Below are 22,912 nucleotides of genomic sequence, written 5' to 3'. Positions count from 1 at the left end.
TTTGTCGCACTGCTTTGCTTTATCTTGGCCAGGTCGCAGTTGTAAATGAGAACTTGTTCTCAACTAGCCTACCTGGTTAAATAAAGGTTAAATAAATTAAATAAACAGTCGAAAAGCAGCATAATAATAATAACAGTAACTACTGAGGGGCAGGCAACGTCTTACGTCACAGAAAGGGATTCAGAAACTTGCCCTGCTCACAGACGTCACCAAAGGAAAAACTGAGCAAGAGCGAACAACTGCGCTTCGGATGACACCCTAGCTGGAAAGCAAGGATCGACATTATAAAGCACCGAAAACTAAAACAACCGCAGGGCAGACAGATCTCACTGTGCCATTTGGAGATGCTCGCAGTGCATGCATAAAAACAAGAATGAAGCGCAAAAGCGAAAAAAGGCGACCTGAGTCGATGAAAAAGCGCCGTGCAGCTCAGAGAGAGGAGGCGGAGCTAAAGTCAGATATTCACATTAGTGTATCAGGTAAGAAATTGCGGATGAACCCTTCGTAGATTACATTGAGCGAGTTTGGAACATAGACCGTAGGCTACGCTGGCCTTGCAGTGTCTGAATGCAGATTTTATGATGTTGCTGACTATTAGACCTACCATTGATTTCCCTGCAGCTTTTTATCTAAAATGGCGACACCATCGGTTCCTAATCATAAGCTATAGTATTGACTTTGCTACATATTATGCGTGTCAGCTACCTCAATTTATGCATTTTCATACCCTTCAGGCACGTCAGTTAAGAACAAAGTGTTATTTACAATGACGGCCAAACCCGGAGGACGCTGGGCCAATTGTGCGCCGCCCTATGGGACAATCACGACCGGTTGTGATACTGCCTGGAGTCGAACCAGGTTGTCTGTAGTGACACCTTTAGCACTGAGATGCAGTGCCTTCGACTGCTGCGCCACTCCGGAGCCACAGACTATGTGCATCACAGGATGCAGAATTCCTGTTTACCCCAAAAAAGAGGATAGGCTACAATACATGCATTTTGCCTGATTCAAAAGGCTGATCATGTGGCTGTTTTTATAAGCCAAACCACACTAAAGGAAATTGTCTCACTTGTTATTTTTCAATGAGAATGGGCGAGCTTTTTGCACACAAACAATGGGTGTACTGTAGGCTATTTGTCGGGTTACCTCATAATGCATGATAGGCTAGTCTACAGCCGTGTATAACCAACCAAACATTGTCGTTTTGTAATAACTTGGTAAGAAAATGTTTGTAATCAATTCAAACCTTACCGGTTGTTCCAACTATCCCTCACTTGAGGACTACAATGTAAGTGTTCCGTCAAAGTAGAAGATGCATTTCTATTGGCCGCGCGAATCTATTCTCCTAGCAACGGCTTGGGCATCGTTCCAATTAGAATCTCGAATGTCTTCCCAGGCAGAATTTTAAAAATGAGGGGATTCGATTAATATAGCCCGGGCACCCGATACGCATGTTTTTAACAGGGGGAAAGTTGATTGCATTCGTTTTGGAACGGGGCAACCACCCGGGCGTACGCCAGGTTCAAAGTCCACGGCGAAGTCAGCTCAAAACAAAGGGGACGTTATTAAGCACGATAAGTAATGAGTAGGATTCTCTGTTTTCACATGCAAACGTGATTGTTTTTGATAAAAACGTATTATCTGCATTAGTTATAGTTCGACAATTCAAAGATATAAGCTATTTGATGGAAATGGGATGTATGTTTCTGGACGGTTCACCATGTTGCATTGTTAACAACATGACCGAGTGGCTCAGATTACTGTTAGATTTGAGAAGGGCGCTCCTGCCTCAGTGCATTGGACGTTTACGTCACGGGCCGTGGTATGGTGCCCCGTGGTTCAACATAATCGAATCCGCCCAGTCCTTCGTTCAGTGAAGTAGAATGATTGGCATGCCAACCCTGCAACAGTGTAGCGTTCACCGTTTCATTGAACCAATAACGTTGCGCGAGAGCATTACATTGTTGCAGTGGGTGGTGCTTATGATTTTATTTCAAAACTATTTTTGAGCAGAGTACGTAGCCTGTCTATGCGGCCTGTTATTTTTTGTCACTAAGCAAGTTGAGGGTTAATTTGTCATATCAGTATATTTTTTTCAACGGAGACAGACACATTTATAGACCTTGCCCAGCGACGCATTATGCTACTTCAGAAAAATATTTGCTTCACTTTCTTTTAGTATTTGAGGGGTAGAAAATACCACATTTTGCTGTTCGCTTCTGTGGGGCGTTTTAGTTTCATGGGATAAAGAAAATATATTTTTCTTTAATGAGTGTGTAGGCCATTGTGCTGGACTGTATGTTAGACGTTTTCGTTATTATTTAGGCGCGTTTATAGTAAGACTGCAGTGAAAACAAGCCGTTCAACTTGACTTGCAACTAATTCAACTTGACTTTAAACTAATTGTTGGCTAAAGTCGCTATCAGAATGACCGAGGACAATGTCACGAAAAGTATTGAAATCATTAAAGGTAAGTGCTGTTCTGAAAGCAAACCATATATTATCTACTGTAAATTGTTGCACTATTGATATCCGTCGGTCGAAACATTTCCGGGGGAAAGGAAATTCAAATTCAAACTGGCATGTGCCATTTGTTTTGCCCGCAAAGTGCGGCACAATTAACAAGCATTAATTTGTAGCTAACGGTACTTTGCATGTTTGTTTGACTGTCCATAATCAAATCAAATCCATGATGAAACTCGAACAGAACACCCCCTCCCCAAGACCACGACTGTGTGCCAAAAAAGCTTTTAAAACCCCCTTCTATTTTTCAGATCAACTGTATTTCGCAGTACTGCAGCAGAAGATAAAAAGCACAGCTGACAGACATTGCTTCTGCATAGATGATGAGCTGTCATATGAAAAGTAAGTGCTTTTGTATTACAGGACGTTCATAGGCCATATGAGTGATTCCTCGTGAAACCAGGTGTGTAGTCATTTCTCCAAACATTTGCAAAACTTTTTGTTTTGCCACAGAAACTAGCATTTCTATTGGAAAGGTTCGGCAAACAGGCCGGACCTACCCAAATCTGGCTAATAGAAACAATAGTTTTGGTTGCAGAACTGAACATTTTGCAAATGTTTGTAGTAATGATTATACCCCTGGGAAACCCAGCCCTGGTTGGATTTGAGATGACTCATGAATTGGAGCCCTGCCAAGTGGTCACTATAGCTGGCACGGCCACAAACTCATGAAATCCGCTTTTAAATCTTAACCACACTGCTAAGCCTAATCATAAATTAAGACCAAAAATCATATTTGTGGTTTCATACATTTTTACAATATAGACAATTTTGACTTTGCAGCTTAACATTTATTTAACATTTGTATGTAAAAGCATAATTGAGAAATTATAAATAAATGTTGGTATTTTTGGCCTTACCCAGGCCTCCTCCTGTGTATGACTCCATAATGTTTCATTTGTAGGTGCTACAATCAAAAATATGTAATATGAAGCCTTACCGCTTGCTCTTTAATATGAGTAGTATTCATATTTTTTTTTTTTTTTTTACATTCGTTTATGAATATTGAAATATGTTTGTGTGTGTACACATACTACCGGTCAAAATAAACACCTGTGTGCCTTGAGAGGAGCTGAGGATATGTTTATTGTGGAGGTGTGTCTGTGAGCGTATATGACTGTTCCTGTCTTAAACCATACAAAATATATACTTTTACATTTGAGAAAATAAATGTTTACATACAGTGTATATATAGAAGAAAAAGAAACGCACATCTATTTAGGCGAGGTGCTGGCTAGCGGAGCAGAAAACTTAAGAGAGCCGCACACTCTAGGAGCTCAGATGCAAAAATGTAATTACCAACGTTTCGACAGCCAAACTGTCTTCATCAGGGTATAATCACAAACACTGCGGGATGACTCGTTTATATAGTGTCTGTAATCATGGCCAAGAGTGGCCTAATATCTTTGGTTAATTCTCAAATATTAAAATGGCATACAAAGAACAGCATACAAACAACAAATGGATAGCATACGATCATAGATTCATTTTAGACTACACAGGCTTACAAACAATTACAATGGCAAAGTCACAATAATCACAAGAATGGCTTCAGATCAAAGTCTACTTTGAGACCGAAGGGAGCAAGGGTCTTTAAGTTAAAGATCTAGGCGGCCTCTCGTTTTAACAATAAATGATCAAGGTCACCCCCTCTCCTAGGGAGGGTGACATGTTCGATGCCAATATAACGCAGAGACCAAATCGAGTGGCCGGCCTTCAAAAAGTGGGCCTCAACTTGGTAGGTCAAGTTTTTGCACCTAATGGTGCTACGATGCTCTGAGATACGTACTTTTAATTTGCGCTTTGTTTTACCCACATAATTTTTTACCACAAGGACAAGTTATAAGATAAATAACTGCCTTAGTGGAGCACGTAATAATACCTTTGATTGGGATCGATTTCCCTGTTTGTGGGTGTTTGAAGAATCTACATTTATAAGTGCCATTGCATTGAGCACAGCCATTACACTTGTAATTTCTATCCAGTAGGGGCGCAAATAGACGTTGTTCAGGAATATCTTGGGGTGGTAAATCATTGTGTACCAATTGGTCTCTGAGATTTCTGCCCCACGAGAATACGACCAAGGGAAGGTCCGAAAACATTACCGAGACTATCATCGGATTTTAGAATGTGCCAATGTTTGTGAACGATTCCCTTAATTTGTTCAGAACACTTTGAATAGCGGGTAGTTAGAACTCAAGAATGCGTCTTTTTGCGAGACTGACCTTGAAAAGGTCTCGTTTTGTTTTGAATATTAATCTGATCATTTTTGTAGCCCCTCTCCTTGAACTTTCTTTGCGTCTCAGACATATTTCTGTCGAAATCTGATTGTTTTTTGCAAATTCTTTTGATTCGACGAATTGGCTGTAGGGCAAACTATTTTTCATGGGAAGTGGGTGACAATTATCAGCTCTCAACAAACTGTTACGATCAGTAGGTTTCCTGTAAAGATCAGTGTATAGAACATTATCTTCACAGACGATCAAGAAAACTGATTTGACGTGTATCAGATTGCATAGTAAATCTCAAATGATCAGAACAGGAGTTAAGAAAAGCATAGAATGCCTGGAGCTGTTTTGCATCACCCCTCCATAGAACAAAACTATCATCAATATACCGTTTCCAAATAATGATGTTAGGCAAGAAAACATACATACATACATACATACATACATACATACAGTATATGCCAAGACTACAGAATGAAATGTGAAAGTGGATGGCATTTAATCTAATGTGCTATCTGATATACAGTACCAGTCAAGTTTGGACACACCTACTCATTCAAGGGTATTTTTTAAGCTGTGCTTCAATAGGTTGGTCGTAGATGGAAGGTTGTGTTGCCCAACAGAGATCTTCCTGTCCTCTGAAGAATGTATGGTAGAATAGATGCGTTGTAGTAACGTCTTGTGTTTGGTAGAAGAGATACTTTGTCCGTCCCTTCCTAGCCCACGTTTACAGCTGCTGCTGCTCACTCAACGGCTAGGAGGTATCACTTCTTTAGTGAATAAGAGTTCAAAGTTCATACCAAGTTGCCATACTTTAAGCTCACGCTGAAGTTGGCTTAGTTCTGTAGTTTGATATTAGCCCTTTTAACATATGGACCGTCGTCCTCGGGAACACAAATGTTACATTTTCGTAAAGGGCTTATATAGTAGTGGAGAGAAGGGCGTGTTTCATAGTTTACAACCAATGTCTGTTACATGGGCAGGGCCACTGAGTTGAGCCTAGTTCACTTATGAAAACCAATTCTCTCATTTAGAAACTAAAATTACGTTTCATCTCTTCACAAATAGTTTCATATTTAAACATTTAAATTGCACAACAATTCCATGTGAATCTGATAACTTGAATGTGTAGACTTTCCAAGATACAGTTTATGGCATCCTATCATCAGTAATAATGTCTCAGATGACAACTGATCTGATATCATATTCTTTAAGTACCAATGCATATTTTGAACTGGTTGGATTACCGAAATATGGTTCTGGTCCCCAGCCTTTTGATGTTTTCAGACTCTATGTTAACAAAGGGCTTTCCAAGAGTAACTCTGTAGAGTAGAGAGAGAGAGGAAGGGGGGGGGGGGGGGGGATTTATGGGGGTTATAAACCTGACTAACAGGCCAACTTCATGACAGTGCCCTTCCAAATCATGTCCAATCAATTGAATTTACCACAGGTGAACTCAAATGAAGTTGTAGAAACATCTCAAGGATGATCAATGGAAACAGGATGCACCTGAGCTCAATTTCGAGTCCCTTAGCAAAAGGTCTGAATACTTATGTAAATAAGGTATTTCTGTTTTTTATTTGTAATAAATGTGCAAAAACTTCTAAACCTGTTCACTTTGTCATTATGGGGTATTGTGTGTAGATTAAGGGACACAAAAATATTTTATAAATTTTAGAATAAGGCTGTAACGTAACAAAATGCGGAAAGATTCAAGGCGTCTGAATACTTTCTGAATGCACTGTACGTGTTGAACATTAATGAATAGCAGATGTGGATGTCCAAGTATGAATGTTCATCAGCAAAGAGGATAGTTCACACACAGTGTAACATATGTCTCCACCCATTAGGTCTTCATCAGAGGCATAGGCCTGTTTAGGAAAGCTGATTTATTGATTGACCTGCAATGTTCTGAACAGTCTAAAGAAACTTCACTTTAACAGTCAAACCTGCCTGTGCCTTGTTCTCTCTTCTCCAGCTTCTATGCAGACTTTGGCCCGCTCAACCTGGCCATGTTTTATCGCTTCTGTTGCAAGCTCACTAAAAAGCTCAAGGTAAAGGAACTCTGTAACCTTACACATACACACACACACGCACTGACAGAGGACTTGGTCAATTGATAGTCAACTGTTCTCTCAGCCTAACCAAACAGAAGTTATGTCACACTAGTCAGAAATGGGTAATGTTTGTAGATTATTGAAGAGAATGTTGGAAGGGTTTTAGAACTCATGATTTGCAGAGCATTGTACTTTTTCGCCATCTTTGATAAGGGGGGGGGGGGGGGGGGGGGGGGGCGGTTGGGGTGGGTCCTCTTCAGACAGACAACTCTCCCAACAAATCTCGAGGCAGACATGCCAGAATGTCGGGATTCGAAACCAAAGTTTGCAGGCAAAACCTTTTGCAGTGGATTTAGTGAAGGTAGTTGATTCAAACTAGCCACTTGCGAAATGCACTCATTAAAAAATAACCTCTGTGATCTCCGTCTTGCTAGCTACTATTTAGTATTTTATTCAAGCGAATAAGGTCGTGACGCAGTTCCTCTATGCCAAACTGAAGTTCTATTGTTAAACCGGAATATTATAACATTTTGGGAGGAAACTCGGCATGTCTAGAGAGACTAAGAGCATTGAGTTCAGAGATCTCCTAATCCAGTCCTGGACAACTTAATGACAGTCTGACTTATAGCAGGCCTAGGCCTATTGGTGTAAGACAATCTCATATGGAAAAGTTGTGACAAAAGAAAAACTTTTTTTTATACTGTTCTGACTGTCGTAGTCAGGGATCAGGATTGTTTTGTGTAGTGATGTGCAGTATGAGCGTCAGGTAGCCTAGTAGTTAAAAGCGTTGGGCCAGTAACCGAAAGGTTGCTGGTTCAAATCCCCGAGCTGAATAGGTGAAAAATCTCTGTGCCCTTGAGCAAGGCACTTAAAGATGCACTATGCAGAAATCACTCCACCATTTCCTGGTCACTAAAATTCTAATAGTTCGCCTCATTTCAGTTTGTGACAAAACAAGCAAGTATAGTATAGAGAATCATTGTACAGTCTAAACTGCTGTGAAATATATTTTTCAGAGCGGAAAAATATTATACTTCCAGCTGTTTGAAGCTGGTGTACAAAACTGAAAGTAAAAGATGCAAAAAAGAAACATAAAATAGCGCACATACAGATCTACCACTTCGTAGACTTGTTTTCATTGAGAATAACAGATCTATAACACACATTTCTATGTGAATTTGGTCGGGTCGCCCAAAAAGTTACATATTGCAACTGTAAGTCACTCTAGATTAGCGTGTCTGCAAAATTACTTAAATGTAATTGGCTAATTGTTATTTTGTTGTCGTCTGGAGCAGTCATGCACACTAGCAAAGAAGAAGATAGTCTTCTACACCTGTGGAGATCAAAAGAAACAAGCCAACGCTGCTTATCTCATTGGTTCATATGCAGTAAGTATTTCTCCCTCGGCAGAGACGTCATACTGATTGATAGCCCTGAACCAGTGATAGATTGTGTGTTACCGGGTAATAAAAGTGCTTGTGAATCTTCATTATAATGTCGCTGCTGTTCTCCGTTAGTCGGTCCTCCGTAATGCTGGCCTGTGTTTGTTTGAAGGTGATGCATCTTCAGAAGACGCCAGAGGAAGCCTACAGCCTACTGGTGTCCAGGAACTCTACCTACTTACCCTTCAGGTAAACACACACACAAATACATGCATACATATACAAACACAGAACTTCTAGAGAGAGAAACTCCTCAAGAGCACACATTAGAAAGTAGTGCCAATCACAATTGATCAACGTCGTATTGTTAAGATTTTATGACCCTGTATTTATTTAGTCCTTATAAATGTGATATGAATGCTTTATGCAGATGGATTTGAATTGTTTCTAAATGTAATTGTTTTGTCTGTTTTGAACAGAGATGCCTCTTTTGGAACCTGCATGTACAATCTGAACATTCTAGACTGCCTGTGCGCCATATACAAGGTACAACGCTTCAGTCAGTCCGATGTTAGTCTAACAAGTTCATTTGCAGCTGCACATTTTATGAAATGTAACACATTTTGCATAGTGTTCCATGCTCCAAATGAAATGTACTCCCATAAAATGTATCTCCAGGCTCTGCAGTTTGGCTGGCTTGATTTCTCCCAGTTTGATGTGGAGGAATACGAACATTACGAGGTACGTTTATCGCTATCGTACTTCAGAATGCAACTTGGGTAAACACAAAGGATTCGTAATTGTCTGTCTGTGTCTCTTTGTTGCAGAGAGCAGAAAATGGAGATTTCAACTGGATAGTTCCTGGAAAATTCCTAGCGTTCAGCGGTCCTCATCCAAAAAGCAAAATGGAGAACGGTAGGTTGAAACCCTCCAGATTAGCTTTCTTCAATCTGAGCTGTAAGGACATGTTTGCATTTTCTATGTTTTAATACCAATGTGGAACACGCTGCCACATTGATCTTTTCCCCGCTAAGAATGACTGGCAAATGAACTCCCTTACACTGTGTAGCCTATACTTGCAAAGTGGACATCGAAAACATGAAGCATTTCAGTCACAGAACTTACAGGCGTACACTCCCCCCTACATGCCGTGTACAAATATATGTGACTCCAGGTGTGCAGAAGTAAAACAATTTCTACAAAAATATTTTGTTCTCTCCAGGTTACCCTCTTCATGCCCCCGAGGCCTACTTTCCTTACTTCAGGAAACACAATATCACAACCATCGTCCGTCTCAACAAGAAGATGTATGACGCCAAGCGTTTCACCGACATGGGCTTCGAGCACCACGACCTCTTCTTCGTGGACGGGAGCACGCCAAACGACTCCATCGTCAGGATGTTTCTCAACATCTGTGAGAACGCAGACGGAGCTATTGCTGTTCACTGCAAAGGTACATTTACTTCATTACATTCACGCTCCAGTCCTAATGAATGGGAAAGATTGGCAGCGTCACTCTGATCAAACACTACATATCCCAATACAGATCAGATACACAATACAGATCCTAATGTTTTTCAGCTGGTCTGGGTCGAACAGGCACCCTGATAGGCTGCTACATGATGAAGCACTACCGCCTGACTGCGGCTGAGGCCATCGCCTGGATGCGGATCTGCCGGCCCGGATCAGTCATCGGACCACAACAAAACTTTGTGGAAGAGTATGTGTCTGATTTTCTCTAGATTCAATCCATTGTTGTGAAGGTTTTTGCTGTATAGATCAGTGGTCACCAGCTGTAGTCCTGGAGAGCCACAGGCAGACAAGCTCCAACCCAGCACTAACGCACCCAATTCAACTCAAGTGTTTCAGTTCTGGGACATCTTGGATTGAGTTGAGTATCAATTGTTGAATCAGTATCAAAGATGTTTTGTAGGGAGTTGTGCAACTTGAATTCTGTTTTCCCGTTATGCTGCAGTAAGCAGAGCAGTCTGTGGTCGGAGGGCGACGTGTTCCGGGAGAAAATGAACGAGCAGGAAAACGGCAAGCTGGCTGTCACCAGGATCCTGTCGGGGGTTGATGACATCACCATCAATGGCAGCAACAAGAACAAGATGTCAAAGAAAGAGGAGGCGGAACTGGTAAGAGTTTTGGAAATCCTGTCTGGTTACTTTGATGTCAAGAAAGGAGGGAGGGAACAGTGAGTTAATGGATTCCTCTGTCTGTGTACCTCGTTTTTTTACACGTTTTCTTACATCTCCCTCAGTATAATGACGATGAGGAGATGAATGGCATCACGCAGGGTGATAAACTGCGAGCCCTGAAAAGCAAGAGACAGGCCAGAGCATCCACAGGCTCCCTATCGTAAGTATCCCATCTACCTTCAACTCCCATCATGCATCACACTGACTTGTTTCAGGACACTGAAATAAGTGAACCCCAAATTCCCTGCATTTGGTTGAGTTATTGAATTGATTAAATGGGTTTATTTTGTCCTTAAAGTTCATAGAATTGTAATTAGGGGAGGGGGGTAGGAACTGGCTTTGTAGTCATGTTATCCAAGTCATTCATTGTATTGATGTTCAAAGAAAGTTGAGGTTTCATTAGGATTCTAACTTGAGATCATTTGGTATTGTAGTTTCCTTTTTTGATGTCATTTCATGCTCCCCCATTCATTCTTGGGTGGCAAGGATTTGATTTTAGCCGAATGATAGTTGGCCCATTACCATTACATTACTGTACTATGGGTTGTAAATACAGGTTTTGGGTTGCAATAACAGTCCACTTGTTGTTCTGTTGGTGCCATGCATTTGGTCTTGTAGTCATCATGGTTTATTTTTCATTGTCTGCCTCAAAACCATATAATAGCTGCAACTCATGATTCTAACACTGATTGACTATTGTTGATGATGAGAAAGTTGGCTATGTAGAATGACTGAAAGTAGTGTCTTACAAGCCCATATGGGCTGGGCACATGGCACTATTTAAATGAGCGCCAGATTTACTATTTTAATGGGCGTCATGTTCCACTGAGAATCCAAATGCGAATGTTGTGGAAAATGTTGGTGCCCACATGGAGGACAGTTTGTCGACCTCTGTGAACACCTACGGCTGTGGGTTTTGTTATCCCGTGGCAGGCAGGCGGTAGTATACTGCTGGAGCCTCTTAGGCACCGTGTGGCCAGAATGCTGTCTGGATTGTCTGCCTTTCAAAATGTAGCAGAGAGAGCAAGACAGAGAGGGGGGAAAAAAACTGAGAGAAAAACTGAGAGAGGAAGTGAGGTTTTGTATCATGGAGGTAAGTGCATGTCACTTCTTGTCTGACTAGCTTCCTCTTCCCGTATAAATGGTCGCCATGCCAATGGATGTATGGCTTTTGGGTGACTGCAGTACGATATGGTGTCCTGTGGGTGGATAATGTGATGAATGATTTTGGTCACCTGCTCGGGCACGTGCTGCTTTGATATGCACAGGCTAGCAAGGGTGAGAACTGGGAATCTCCAGTAGACAGGGATTCCGAGGTCTACTCATACTATTGATTGAGACAGCTGCTCAACAGAATGTGGTTTCTCCATCGTCACGGATACAGTGATATGCTCTGAGATTGGCCATTCATGGAACCCCAAACCTTGCCCTCCTATTATTTTACTCCAGCATAGTCTAGCTACCATTTAGTTTTTCTCTGTGAAAGGGACTGAAATGGATAATGCAACATTGACTGTGGGCACGTGTGATCTATTTTTACCTCCTATGCATGACTCACAAAAAAGCATGATTTAACCTTTTGAACATGCATGGCCTCTGTATTGTACCTAATATGTTGTAAGTGTTGGGCCAGGTTGAATGTAAAATGGCTGTTCTTTTTCCATTGTGTTAGTGACTGGGTCAGTGCCTTCCCACTGTCCGAGCCTTGCTTCTTCCTGCCTAAAAATCCTCTTCTCTACTGAACCAAACCCACATTTATCTTGCAAGAATCCCTCATTGACTCTTGTCGTAGTAAGGGTCCAATCACCATAGGCCACTTTCATCAGCGTATTGTATTCATGTCTTGAGAATGATGTTGCTAATTATTTTCATGAAAGTCTCAGTTTCTTTCCGCCAGTATCTTTCACGGGCACAGTTTATGTTCTAGATTCCAGAGTGTATCCTGCACATGACTGTCAAATGCACTTGGTGTTCGCTGTGAGAACACTCCTCGAGACGACATTTGGGCTTCTGGACTAAGAGGTGTATAAGCCCAGTTATTTTTAGGTGATGTATTTACACAGTCAAACACACGTTGTGTGAAGCTTTTCTTCTGTTGTCCAGGCCTATGGAGGTGCCTTTGTTCTTGCACCGTGTCCTTGATTGCCTTCTCCATTGATGTCCGTCTTTTAGAGTAAACTGGAAGCAAGCTTTGGTGTTTCCTTACTGATTCTCAATGTTGAACCATACTTAGGGCTATAACAAACACCGGAGTTGGTAGACTCTGAAATGCGCCACTAGACCACCATTTGGGGAAACCGTTTTAGCATGCTGTGGAAAACAAGTTGTGTAAAATCAATGCAAGAACTTGTGGAGGTGGTGAGACTTGAATTGGTGAACTTAGCAGGTACCTTTTCTGCTATGGTGAAAAGACTTTACTTTTTATTTTATTTTGTAGCCTGGGTGCCTAACTGTTTCAGCATTTAATAATGCCACTTTGCTGCCTTGTCAAGCAAGATCACAACCAGTTGGCTGAAGTGGAAAGGGTCTGGTGCCCAGGCTAGTGGATATGTACAGTAGGACTCAGGACGGGGCGTTGCTGTTGGGTAAGCCTGACCCAGTTCCAATGGAAAAAAGAACGAGTGAGATTCTCTCCTCTGGATGTCTCTCTGTCTATGCTTCTTTCTGTCATGTTTTTGTTTCTGTTCTGTTTGGATGTTTTCCCCCTCCTCCTTTAGATGGTTGGTAGCCATGCTGCTCTCGTCCCTGTGTAGCCTTGCCCTGTGGTGGATTGTGTATGGCTTCCCTTCTTCCATCCTGCATTTCTGTATAGACGGGTTAGGATTTCACTGAGCTCTCCTGTCCGCCCGTCCCCCAAAACTCTTCCCCCTTCCGGAGTCTAACTGAGAATGCTGTAAGTGTGCCCCCTCATCTAAATAACCCCCTCAAGAGTTTATGTGCCGGTGTCCCCCCTCCCGTCCACCATCCTCACCTTTCTTTACACTTCTAAATATCCTTCAGAGTTCTGGTACAAGTTTTGTCACAAACTGGCTGCAACCAACTTTTTTTTTGCAAACGAGGAGAGTAGGGATCACGTTTCTGTGATGTGTTACTTAGCCTTTGTCAGTCTTGGAGAGTTTTGGAAATGCTTTTTTTTGCTTTTTAACTTCAAGCACTGCCAGTAATAACCGCTTCCTGCTTATATATTTCACTCCTTGAATCTCTGTTTTGGAATCATTTTACCAGTAGCTGCATATCAGCAAAGCCAATGCAAATCACTCCCACCCCAACAATATTGATCCAATTCCTAATTTAAGTGCTACAACCAGCTTATATTTGACCTCTGGCAAGCCTCCAGCACCTGAATAACCAACAAAGTGCTTATTTTGCCTCACATTCAACTTTGCATCAAACTCTGAGCCAGGAGAAAATGTAATGCTCACCATCTTAGAATGTTATGGATTATTCTGCGGCTGCTGCCTGTTTGCTCTCTCTGTCTCTGCATCTCCAAGCTGTGTGGTCTCGATCTCCTCCTGTCTGTCTTTCTCCCTCCCTTGCTGTTGATGTTGAAATATGGTGTGTGTTTGTGTGTTTACAGACAAGAAGAAAAAAACATCCACAGCAGGTCATCGCAGTCTTTAAGGTACTTAAACGCTTCCTGATTGAGAACTCAACTAGACCGATTGTCCGGCTGCACAATATGGGGCCGCTTGTTCACTTGCTGTCGGCGTGGTGTGTTAAAGAAACCCCCCGCCGTTGGCAACTGAAGGCCGTCATGTTCGCCTGTTTCTACGTGTAGCATCGGTTTACAAATTACGGCCGGCACTCTGTTCAGAGGGGCTAAATACTCTCGGCCGGCAGGCGCTTGACAATCCTACCAGTCTGTCCGTTCTCTAAGTATGTGATCTCGCTCTGCTCCAGGATTCTCCTTCAGTCCAGTGGGCAGAGCTGTAAAGCTGTGGTGAACCCCTCCCATCTCCCTGATGCCTCCGAGAAAAGGAAGAGAACCAGAACCTCACTGCCTGCCAATAGTGTGGGGGGCAGGTTAGTGTCAATGTCTCCAATAAGCCGTACTATTGAATTCCAACTAGTACTTTCATCGACAGCAGTGCAATATTAATGTGAAAGTCTGTATACGGTGTGGGTAACTCAAGTTAGGATTTGTCAGAGGTAATGCTGATCTAGTTTGCTCTCTTTCTCATATTTGTTAGCTGAATATTCTGTCAAATGTTTGAAGGTTATATATACTCAGTCATACAGAAAATAGTTACTTCTGTGAAGTAAACTGGACAGAATGAGCCTTAGCCATACATGGTTTATGATGACTCGATGAACCCCTTCCCTCCTCTGCCAGCTCCCTGTGCCACTCCAGACTAGCCAGGTCTCTAGACAGCATGCATGTAGTGACCAGTGACAGAGAGCCAGTGTGCCGTGAGCCCAGTTGTTGCCGTAGAGACACAGTCAACCTGCCCAACCTAAACATGCTGCAGGCCCCTCGGAAGGCAAGCCCCTCCTCAACCCTTTCTCTGGGCTCAACCTCACTCTCTCCTACTCTGCGGGTCCCCCACACACCAAGGGTCTGCTTAACTTTACATTTCATATGAGCAAACGCCTTCTATATCTGTTTGTACTCTAGGCTTCCGACACTCCGGCTCAAACACTTGAACAGTCTCTCCAGCTCTTTACACTCCCTATGGCTTTTTGCATGTCCTGCTGGAATGGATGATTCAGGAGTATGACTGGCTATCGCTTCTCTGGGCTTTTACTGCTCACACTGTGTCTCCTTGCTCCTTGGCTGTTGGTGATTCTGCTGAGAAGTCATTGGGGAATCAATCATATAACCCTTTCTTTTACCTTTCACCCTTTTTTACTTTTTAATTTTCACTCCTAACAGACGCACTGTGTCCAGAAGACGGAGAACTCGATGCTCTTTACAATCAATGCGCTTAACGAGACTATGGTATCCGTTTCCCTTTTCTATCCCTTTTGTATGGCTCATTGCTCAGCTATGCTGTTGTGTGTCTCCAGACAACCTGCACTCTTAATTGCCCACATCTCTAAGTCCTTTATAAGATTAGAATAGACTGACTGCATGCATAGTAGAGTCTTGCATATTGTGTTTTTGTAACCCCTCTTGAGGGTCTTTAATGAATAGAATACATTGTAGTATTGTTGCGGTGTATTATCTGAATGTCCCATTTCTCTCTGCCTGGGTGTAATTGTGTGCTTTTTGTCCCTTCAGTCACTCCATACCAAAAGCTAGAGCTCCTCTACTGCGCTGAGCCTCCGGTCCCGGAATTCTAAGAGTGGACTCCTGTAGAAGTCTACCCTACAGCTCCTAAAAATGGAGATTTTGTTTTCATTTCTTAAAAGGGACTGTTTTTTTTTTTTTTTCTTGAACCAGTCCAGTCGATTTTTGATAAAGGGATGATGTTCGATGAGGAAATGATGCCTCTGATTGTGAATGGGAAGAACGAGTTATCAGATATGATTAAGATGTAAACCATGTTTGGTTGGTTTGGAATTAATTTGCCAACTCTCTTTATCAAAAGGCACTTCTTTTATTGTATATTTCACTGTTTATCGTGGAAGAAAATTTAAAAAAGGTTGTGTGCATCTTAAAATGAAACCCTGTTCTCTATACATTAGTCCTGGCCATAAGTAATGGGAATAGAGTTCCATTTCACACATTTGTTGCCTGCTTGTTTACATACTAGTAGAAGGTTGCCATAGCAATCCAGGCTGATCCTGAACCATCAGACTGTCAATCTGCTTTTTTGGTGTAGGTCCTCCAGAGGTAGGCACCGTCCACTTTTCTTAACCTGTTGTATGATCTAGATCAGGTCATGTCCAGCTGTTTGGAAGTTGAGGTGTTTTGTAGATGAAATCATTTGTGAAAAGCTCATGTCGGCCCTCTTGAACATGTCGGAAAAGCTCATGTCGGCACCATGTCTACTCTAGGGGGTATGCTCTTTGGGGAGCATCTTTCAGAATGTTATAGACAGAAATGTAATGCACAGAAGTAATACAATGCCACCCTCTTTTTTTTTTTAAATAATCAATGGTTTTTCCAGAGTTGTAAATCCTAATTTCGCTTGTTGTATTTCACTTGGCTCTATTCAATCCGTATCGCGGGAAGTTCAAAGTTCCCGATTGATTGAAATTGAATGGCAATGTTCCCGCGTTAGCAGACACTGCATTCACGGTAAACTCTGCATATGTCCGTTCAATCAGAAATGATCTTTACGTTTCTAGCGCTTCAGCGACGCAGACTGAATAGCACCCTTAATATGCTCCAGCTTTCTTTCATTCTCCAGTGAAGCTTCTAGTTGGTTGTCTTTTTTTGTTGAGCTGCTGTACTTAAACTGTAAATAAGTCAACATTTTGATATACTGAAAAATGTATTTGTACTTTGTAAATATTTTTGTACTTGTTATGATCAACCATGCTATCAATTGTAATCAGTCTTACATACAAAATGGTCCTAAAGGGGCCTCATCTCATTCATAATTATCGTGCATTATATATCTGCTCGGAGCACATGGAGTATACCAGCTTTCTAAAATTAAATGCCACTAATTATACTGACCATTGTCTTTGATCATTTTTGGTGACATCCTGCTCATGTGCTACCACAGCAGCCAAATTAATTTTCAGTTTATGGACACCCTTGGCAAGCACCATTCACTACTCACCATTTTCAAGCTTTATACTTTTAATCTTGTATACTTTGTGCTACATTAGAGCCACTGAGAACAGTAGCTTGATGGTGATTGATGACCACAGAATAGTCAATTATTCATGTTCATAGTGTGTGCTGTGGTGAATTATCTGAATGTTCAGTCTGCAGCTGTGTATCTTCGAACTCACCACTGGGGGACATATAATGTAGAAAACCGCTAACTAACTGGTTAGACTAAGTGTGTGAAGGACAAGAGACCAACATCAGTGGTGTGCAGTAGATCACCTGCTGGGTGTCATCGAATGGTGGCAATTTAACATGTAGAATCAGAACATTACTGCCAATATTCTGAGGATGCGCATCGACTGTGCAAGGCCTGTGTTAGTGTTGGTATGTTGTGTCCTTCAGAAGAACAAAGACAAGGCAAGCCATCTGCAACAGTACATCTATTGTCACAGGACTTATTGAACATTGCCTTCTGTGCTTCCATAGGAACACAAGGCGGGAGGAGAAATAACACCCAAATGTGTTAGAATATATATATTTTTAAATGTAAGTGCAACCCATTTCACCAGGAGCCAAATGCAAACAAAAGGAATTCCTTTGTAGTTTTGGTAAAAATAAGTAATCTCCCCACATGCTCCTAGAAAGAAGTTTCTTCACCTCACAAAATGGTCCCCACCAAATGTGTTATGGTTGTCTAAAAATAATTTTGTCAATTTTTTACCAAGACACATTGCCTTTGGTGTTCACTTAATAGAACTGCTCTGCTCTGTAGAAAACTAATATAAAAAAGCCTCTGCCCATACAGTGCCTTGCGAAAGTATTCTGCCCCCTTGAACTTTGCGACCTTTTGCCACATTTCAGGCTTCAAACATAAAGATATAAAACTGTATTTTTTTGTGAAGAATCAACAACAAGTGGGACACAATCATGAAGTGGAACGACATTTATTGGATATTTCAAACTTTTTTAACAAATCAAAAACGGAAAAATTGGGCGTGCAAAATTATTCAGCCCCTTTACTTTCAGTGCAGCAAACTCTCTCCAGAAGTTCAGTGAGGATCTCTGAATGATCCAATGTTGACCTAAATGACTACTGATGATAAATACAATCCACCTGTGTGTAATCAAGTCTCCGTATAAATGCACTTGCACTGTGATAGTCTCAGAGGTCCGTTAAAAGCGCAGAGAGCATCATGAAGAACAAGGAACACACCAGGCAGGTCCGAGATACTGTTGTGAAGAAGTTTAAAGCCGGATTTGGATACAAAAAGATTTCCCAAGCTTTAAACATCCTAAGGAGCACTGTGCAAGCGATAATATTGAAATGGAAGGAGTATCAGACCACTGCAAATCTACCAAGACCTGGCCGTCCCTCTAAACTTTCAGCTCATACAAGGAGAAGACTGATCAGAGATGCAGCCAAGAGGCCCATGATCACTCTGGATGAACTGCAGAGATCTACAGCTGAGGTGGGAGACTCTGTCCATAGAACAACAATCAGTCGTATATTGCACAAATCTGGCCTTTATGGAAGAGTGGCAAGAAGAAATACATTTTTTAAAGATATCCATAAAAAGTGTTGTTTAAAGTCTGCCACAAGCCACCTGGGAGACTCACCAAACATGTGGAAGAAGGTGCTCTGGTCAGATGAAACCAAAATTGAACTTTTTGGCAACAATGCAAAACGTTATGTTTGGCGTAAAAGCAACACAGCTGAACACACCATCCCCACTGTCAAACATGGTGGTGGCAGCATCATGGTTTGGGCCTGCTTTTCTTCAGCAGGGACAGGGAAGATGGTTAAAAATGATGGGAAGATGGATGGAGCCAAATACAGGACCATTCTGGAAGAAAACCTAATGGAGTCTGCAAAAGACCTGAGACTGGGACAGAGATTTGTCTTCCAACAAGACAATGATCCAAAACATAAAGCAAAATCTACAATGGAATGGTTCAAAAATAAACATATCCAGGTGTTAGAATGGCCAAGTCAAAGTCCAGACCTGAATCCAATCGAGAATCTGTGGAAAGAACTGAAAACTGCTGTTCACAAATGCTCTCCATCCAACCTCACTGAGCTCGAGCTGTTTTGCAAGGAGGAATGGGAAAAAATTTCAGTCTCTCGATGTGCAAAACTGATAGAGACATACCCCAAGCGACTTACAGCTGTAATCGCAGCAAAAGGTGGCGCTACAAAGTATTAACTTAAGGGGGCTGAAAAATTTTGCACGCCCAATTTTTCAGTTTTTGATTTGTTAAAAAAGTTTGAAATATCCAATAAATGTCGTTCCACTTCATGATTGTGTCCCACTTGTTGTTGATTCTTCACAAAAAAATACAGTTTTATATCTTTATGTTTGAAGCCTGAAATGTGGCAAAAGGTCGCAAAGTTCAAGGGGGCCGAATACTTTCTCAAGGCACTGTATGTTGTTGGTTTCCAGCATATTTTCTAAAGGATAGGATACCTACCCTCTGAGTCTTCTCTGCTCTCTCAGGGTGACTAGTTTTCCCCCCTTTCTCCCCCTTCGACTGGGGCGCTGCAGGCTGCCAAAGTTGAACTCCAGACAGGAAGTGATATCACTGGCAGACCTGCACAGACTGGAGAAGTGGCTGTCCTCTTCTTCAACAGACTCCGCCTTTGTGTTCTAGTGGAAGAAATGCCAAATATGAGCAACAATAGAAGCACATCAAACTTAAACACAAATAAATGCCTAATTGTGTATCCATTTATGGTCCTGCCAAAGGTCAATCTCTGCAGCACTAATCTGAATCACCTCAATGTGTTTGGACTTTATGCCTTGGAGGGCACCTTGCTGTCCAGTTTACGGAGGTTAAGCTCAGCTTCTGCAGGGCCTTCCACTCGTCCAGAGACACTTCTCCCTCTGGCTCTGATGGTCTGTGATGAATGGGAGGGATGTATAATACACACATTACCAGTACTAAAAATATAACTATACATCTGTTGCACTATGCATCTTCCCAGTATCAATCAATGTTATTACCCCCAGAAATTGTTGAGTGCATTTGTTGTATTCACTGGTCCACCCACCCCATTTATCGTGTGTGTGTGTTGGTTATCCTATCCTCGTCGGGACCTAAAATCCCCAATTGTCCCCACAAGTATAGTCAAACAAGGAAAACTCTCCCTCATGGGGACATTTCAAAGTCTATTTTAAGCTTGGGTTAGGTTTAGGGTTAGTGTTACCATTAGGGTTAGAAGGGGTTAGGGTTACGGGTTATGGTTATGGTAAGTTTAAGGGTTAGGGAAAATAGGATTTTAAATATAAATTAATTGTAGGTCCCCATGAGGATACAATATGTGTGTGTGTGTGTGTTTTGGTTTTGCTATCCCTGTGGACCAAAAGCCCTCACAAGGATGGTAAAAAATTGACATTTTGGAAAAGTGGAGACATTTTACCGGTCCGCACAAGGAAAAAGTATATTTAAGGCTTATGGGTTAGGTTTAGGGTTAGGCTTACAATTAGGGTTAAGGTAAGGCTTACAATTAGGGTTATGAGTTAGATTTAGGGTTAGGAGTAAGGGTTACATTTAGTTTTAGGGTTTGGGGTTAAGATTAGGTTTAGGGAAAATATGATTTTGATTGGGATGAAATGTTACGGTACCCACAAGGATAGTGAAACAAATGTGTGTGTTTATGGTGTGTGGTGACTCCACCTCAGGTGGGATTCCTCCTGCATCAGGAGTCATGTCCATCACTACAGAGGAGACAGTAACCAGGCTAAATCATCCATCACCAATTTTAAAATTGCACTTTGTGCATTCCACTATTACAACTTCCAAGAGTAAGTTGAAAGGTGGATGGGGGGGGCGTAGTATGCTTAGCCTAGCCTACATAGGCTATATGGAGGCCACACTTGCACTGCAGAAGAACTACTGTAGTGTCATGTTCAAGAGGAAATTAGAACAGCACATGGAACAGATGTTATATTTACATAGAGGAACTATTGGTGCAATGGTCTACTTTTGTGGAGGAGAAAAAAACATTTTGGGGTGCTGCAGCAAACTTCCTTTAAAACTGCAAAATGTTCTCTATGCTGAAAATGTACACGGCTCAAAAAAATAAAGGGAACGCTTAAACAACACAATGTAACTCCAAGTCAATCACACTTCTGTGAAATCAAACTGTCCACTTAGGAAGCAACACTGATTGACAATAAATTTCACATGCTGTTGTGCAAATGGAATAGACAACAGGTAGAAATTATAGGCAATTAGCAAGACACCCCCAATAAATGAGTGGTTCTGCAGTTTCTGCAAGAGGAAGGCATTGATGCTATGGACTGGCCCGCCCGTTCCCCAGACCTGAATCCAATTGAGCACATCTGGGACATCATGTCTGCACCACAGACTGTCCAGGAGTTGGCGGATGCTTTAGTCCAGGTCTGGGAGGAGATCCCTCAGGAGACCATCCACCACCTCATCAGGAGCATGCCCAGGTGTTGTAGGGAGGTCATACAGGCACGTGGAGGCCACACACTACTGAGCCTCATTTTGACTTGTCATTAAGAACATTACATCAAAGTTGGATCAGCCTGTAGTGTGGTTTTCCACTTTCATTTTGAGTGTGACTCCAAATCCAGACCTCCATGGGTTGATAAATTTGATTTCCATTGATAATTTTTGTGATTTTGTTGTCAGCACATTCAACTATGTAAAGAAAAAAATATTTAATAAGAATATTTCATTCATTCAGATCTAGGATGTGTTATTTTAGTGTTCCCTTTATTTTTTTGAGCAGTGTACTTTAAAACGTACCTTTTTCTCTCAGCTGTCAAGGGGGTGCCACTAAAAAACTGTGACCACGTGGTGAGGGAGGCTCCCACCAGGCGAGTGAAGAGCCCGGACACAATCTCACCTGTTTAGAAAGCCCTGACACAATCTCACCTGTTAGAAAGCCCTGACACAATCTCACCAGTTTAGAAAGCCCTGACACAATCTCACCTGTTAGAAAGCCCTGACACAATCTCACCTGTTTAGAAAGCCCTGACACAATCTCACCTGTTAGAAAGCCCTGACACAATCTCACCAGTTTAGAAAGCCCTGACACAATCTCACCTGTTTAGAAAGCCCTGACACAATCTCACCTGTTTAGAAAGCCCTGACACAATCTTACCTGTTTCAGAAAGAGTTGATATTAAAACATTTGCCATACAACCTACGTTCACAATTTATGCTTACATTTTGCTCATATTTCATCACACAAAAAAAAACATATTATGCATGGGATCTGATGTGAGGAGGCACACCAACCAGAAGGGGAAAAGGAGGCAACAACACACACTGTCTGTTGAACTTTATTTCCTTTACACATGTAGGCCTACATGTCCGCACATATCCCATAAGAGCCATGTGCATATGCACCCAGAGTAAAGTAATGAATCTGTTTTCATTATCGTTTTAAAAACGTTACAATGCCAGTCTTACATTGGACAAACAGTCCTCTGATAAACAACAGGTTCATTTAATTTAATAGTCCTAATGTAATAATATAGTAATAATTGTATAGTGTAGGACTATTCTACTAGGCATAGGTTAAATGACTGACTGAAACCTTTTTTCAGTTTCATTTCCTCTCTGGTGGCTTGATTATGCCTACCTACGTAACTTTGGCGCCTTTGACTCACTCGTTCCCTTTAAATCGTTCCAAACAATGTAATAATATAAACATTGGCTACTTTATGCGAGGGAGAGGCTTCTGATCCGAAGCGGTCCAATCCCAGTCCACTGTAAAATTAACCGCCCTTCATTGCTATTGGTTTAAGCATCTCAGTGTCTGGAGCGGTTTTATGCGTTATGCACATTGGTTCAATCTGCTGTCAATCTGTAAAGGCGC

General features: G+C 41.7%; 1 protein-coding gene across 14 annotated transcripts; it reads left to right on the top strand.

Annotated features, from left to right (window-relative positions):
- Nucleotides 1-191: 191 nt before the first annotated feature.
- LOC110525965 (dual specificity protein phosphatase CDC14A) lies at nucleotides 192-16,959 on the top strand. Of its 14 annotated transcripts, none has more exons than XM_021606502.2 (17): nucleotides 374-479; nucleotides 2,775-2,865; nucleotides 6,730-6,805; nucleotides 8,104-8,196; nucleotides 8,363-8,439; nucleotides 8,670-8,736; nucleotides 8,869-8,931; nucleotides 9,018-9,105; nucleotides 9,413-9,643; nucleotides 9,772-9,910; nucleotides 10,166-10,328; nucleotides 10,454-10,551; nucleotides 13,969-14,013; nucleotides 14,292-14,414; nucleotides 14,725-14,872; nucleotides 15,265-15,330; nucleotides 15,613-16,959. In XM_021606502.2, exons 1-17 carry the CDS (start codon nucleotides 374-376, stop codon nucleotides 15,631-15,633), a joined length of 1,695 nt encoding a protein of 564 aa, XP_021462177.2. In that variant the 3' UTR covers nucleotides 15,634-16,959. The 14 variants fall into 14 exon arrangements, 13 of the variants coding, with proteins under 13 accessions (XP_021462180.2, XP_036836009.1, XP_021462181.2 ...); XM_036980117.1 differs by having other exon boundaries at nucleotides 14,725-14,947; XM_021606505.2 differs by lacking the exon at nucleotides 14,725-14,872 and having other exon boundaries at nucleotides 192-479.
- Nucleotides 16,960-22,912: the final 5,953 nt, after the last annotated feature.

Source organism: Oncorhynchus mykiss, chromosome 6, assembly GCF_013265735.2.
Source record: "Oncorhynchus mykiss isolate Arlee chromosome 6, USDA_OmykA_1.1, whole genome shotgun sequence".
In the NCBI taxonomy this organism is placed as follows: domain Eukaryota; kingdom Metazoa; phylum Chordata; class Actinopteri; order Salmoniformes; family Salmonidae; genus Oncorhynchus; species Oncorhynchus mykiss.
The sequence above is the reverse complement of the archived record's forward strand: the minus strand, read 5'-3'. Positions and strand labels throughout refer to the sequence as shown.

What these genes read in the sequence shown, in the direction of transcription:
- LOC110525965 (XM_036980114.1), top strand. Translation starts at nt 374, where the DNA reads ATGAAGCGCAAAAGCGAAAAAAGGCGACCTGAGTCGATGAAAAAGCGC. An exon ending in TCTACCTACTTACCCTTCAG is followed by an intron (nt 8,440 to 8,669) that starts GTAAACACACAC and finishes TGTTTTGAACAG; the next exon opens with AGATGCCTCTTTTGGAACCT. An exon ending in GCATCCACAGGCTCCCTATC is followed by an intron (nt 10,552 to 13,968) that starts GTAAGTATCCCA and finishes GTGTGTTTACAG; the next exon opens with ACAAGAAGAAAAAAACATCC.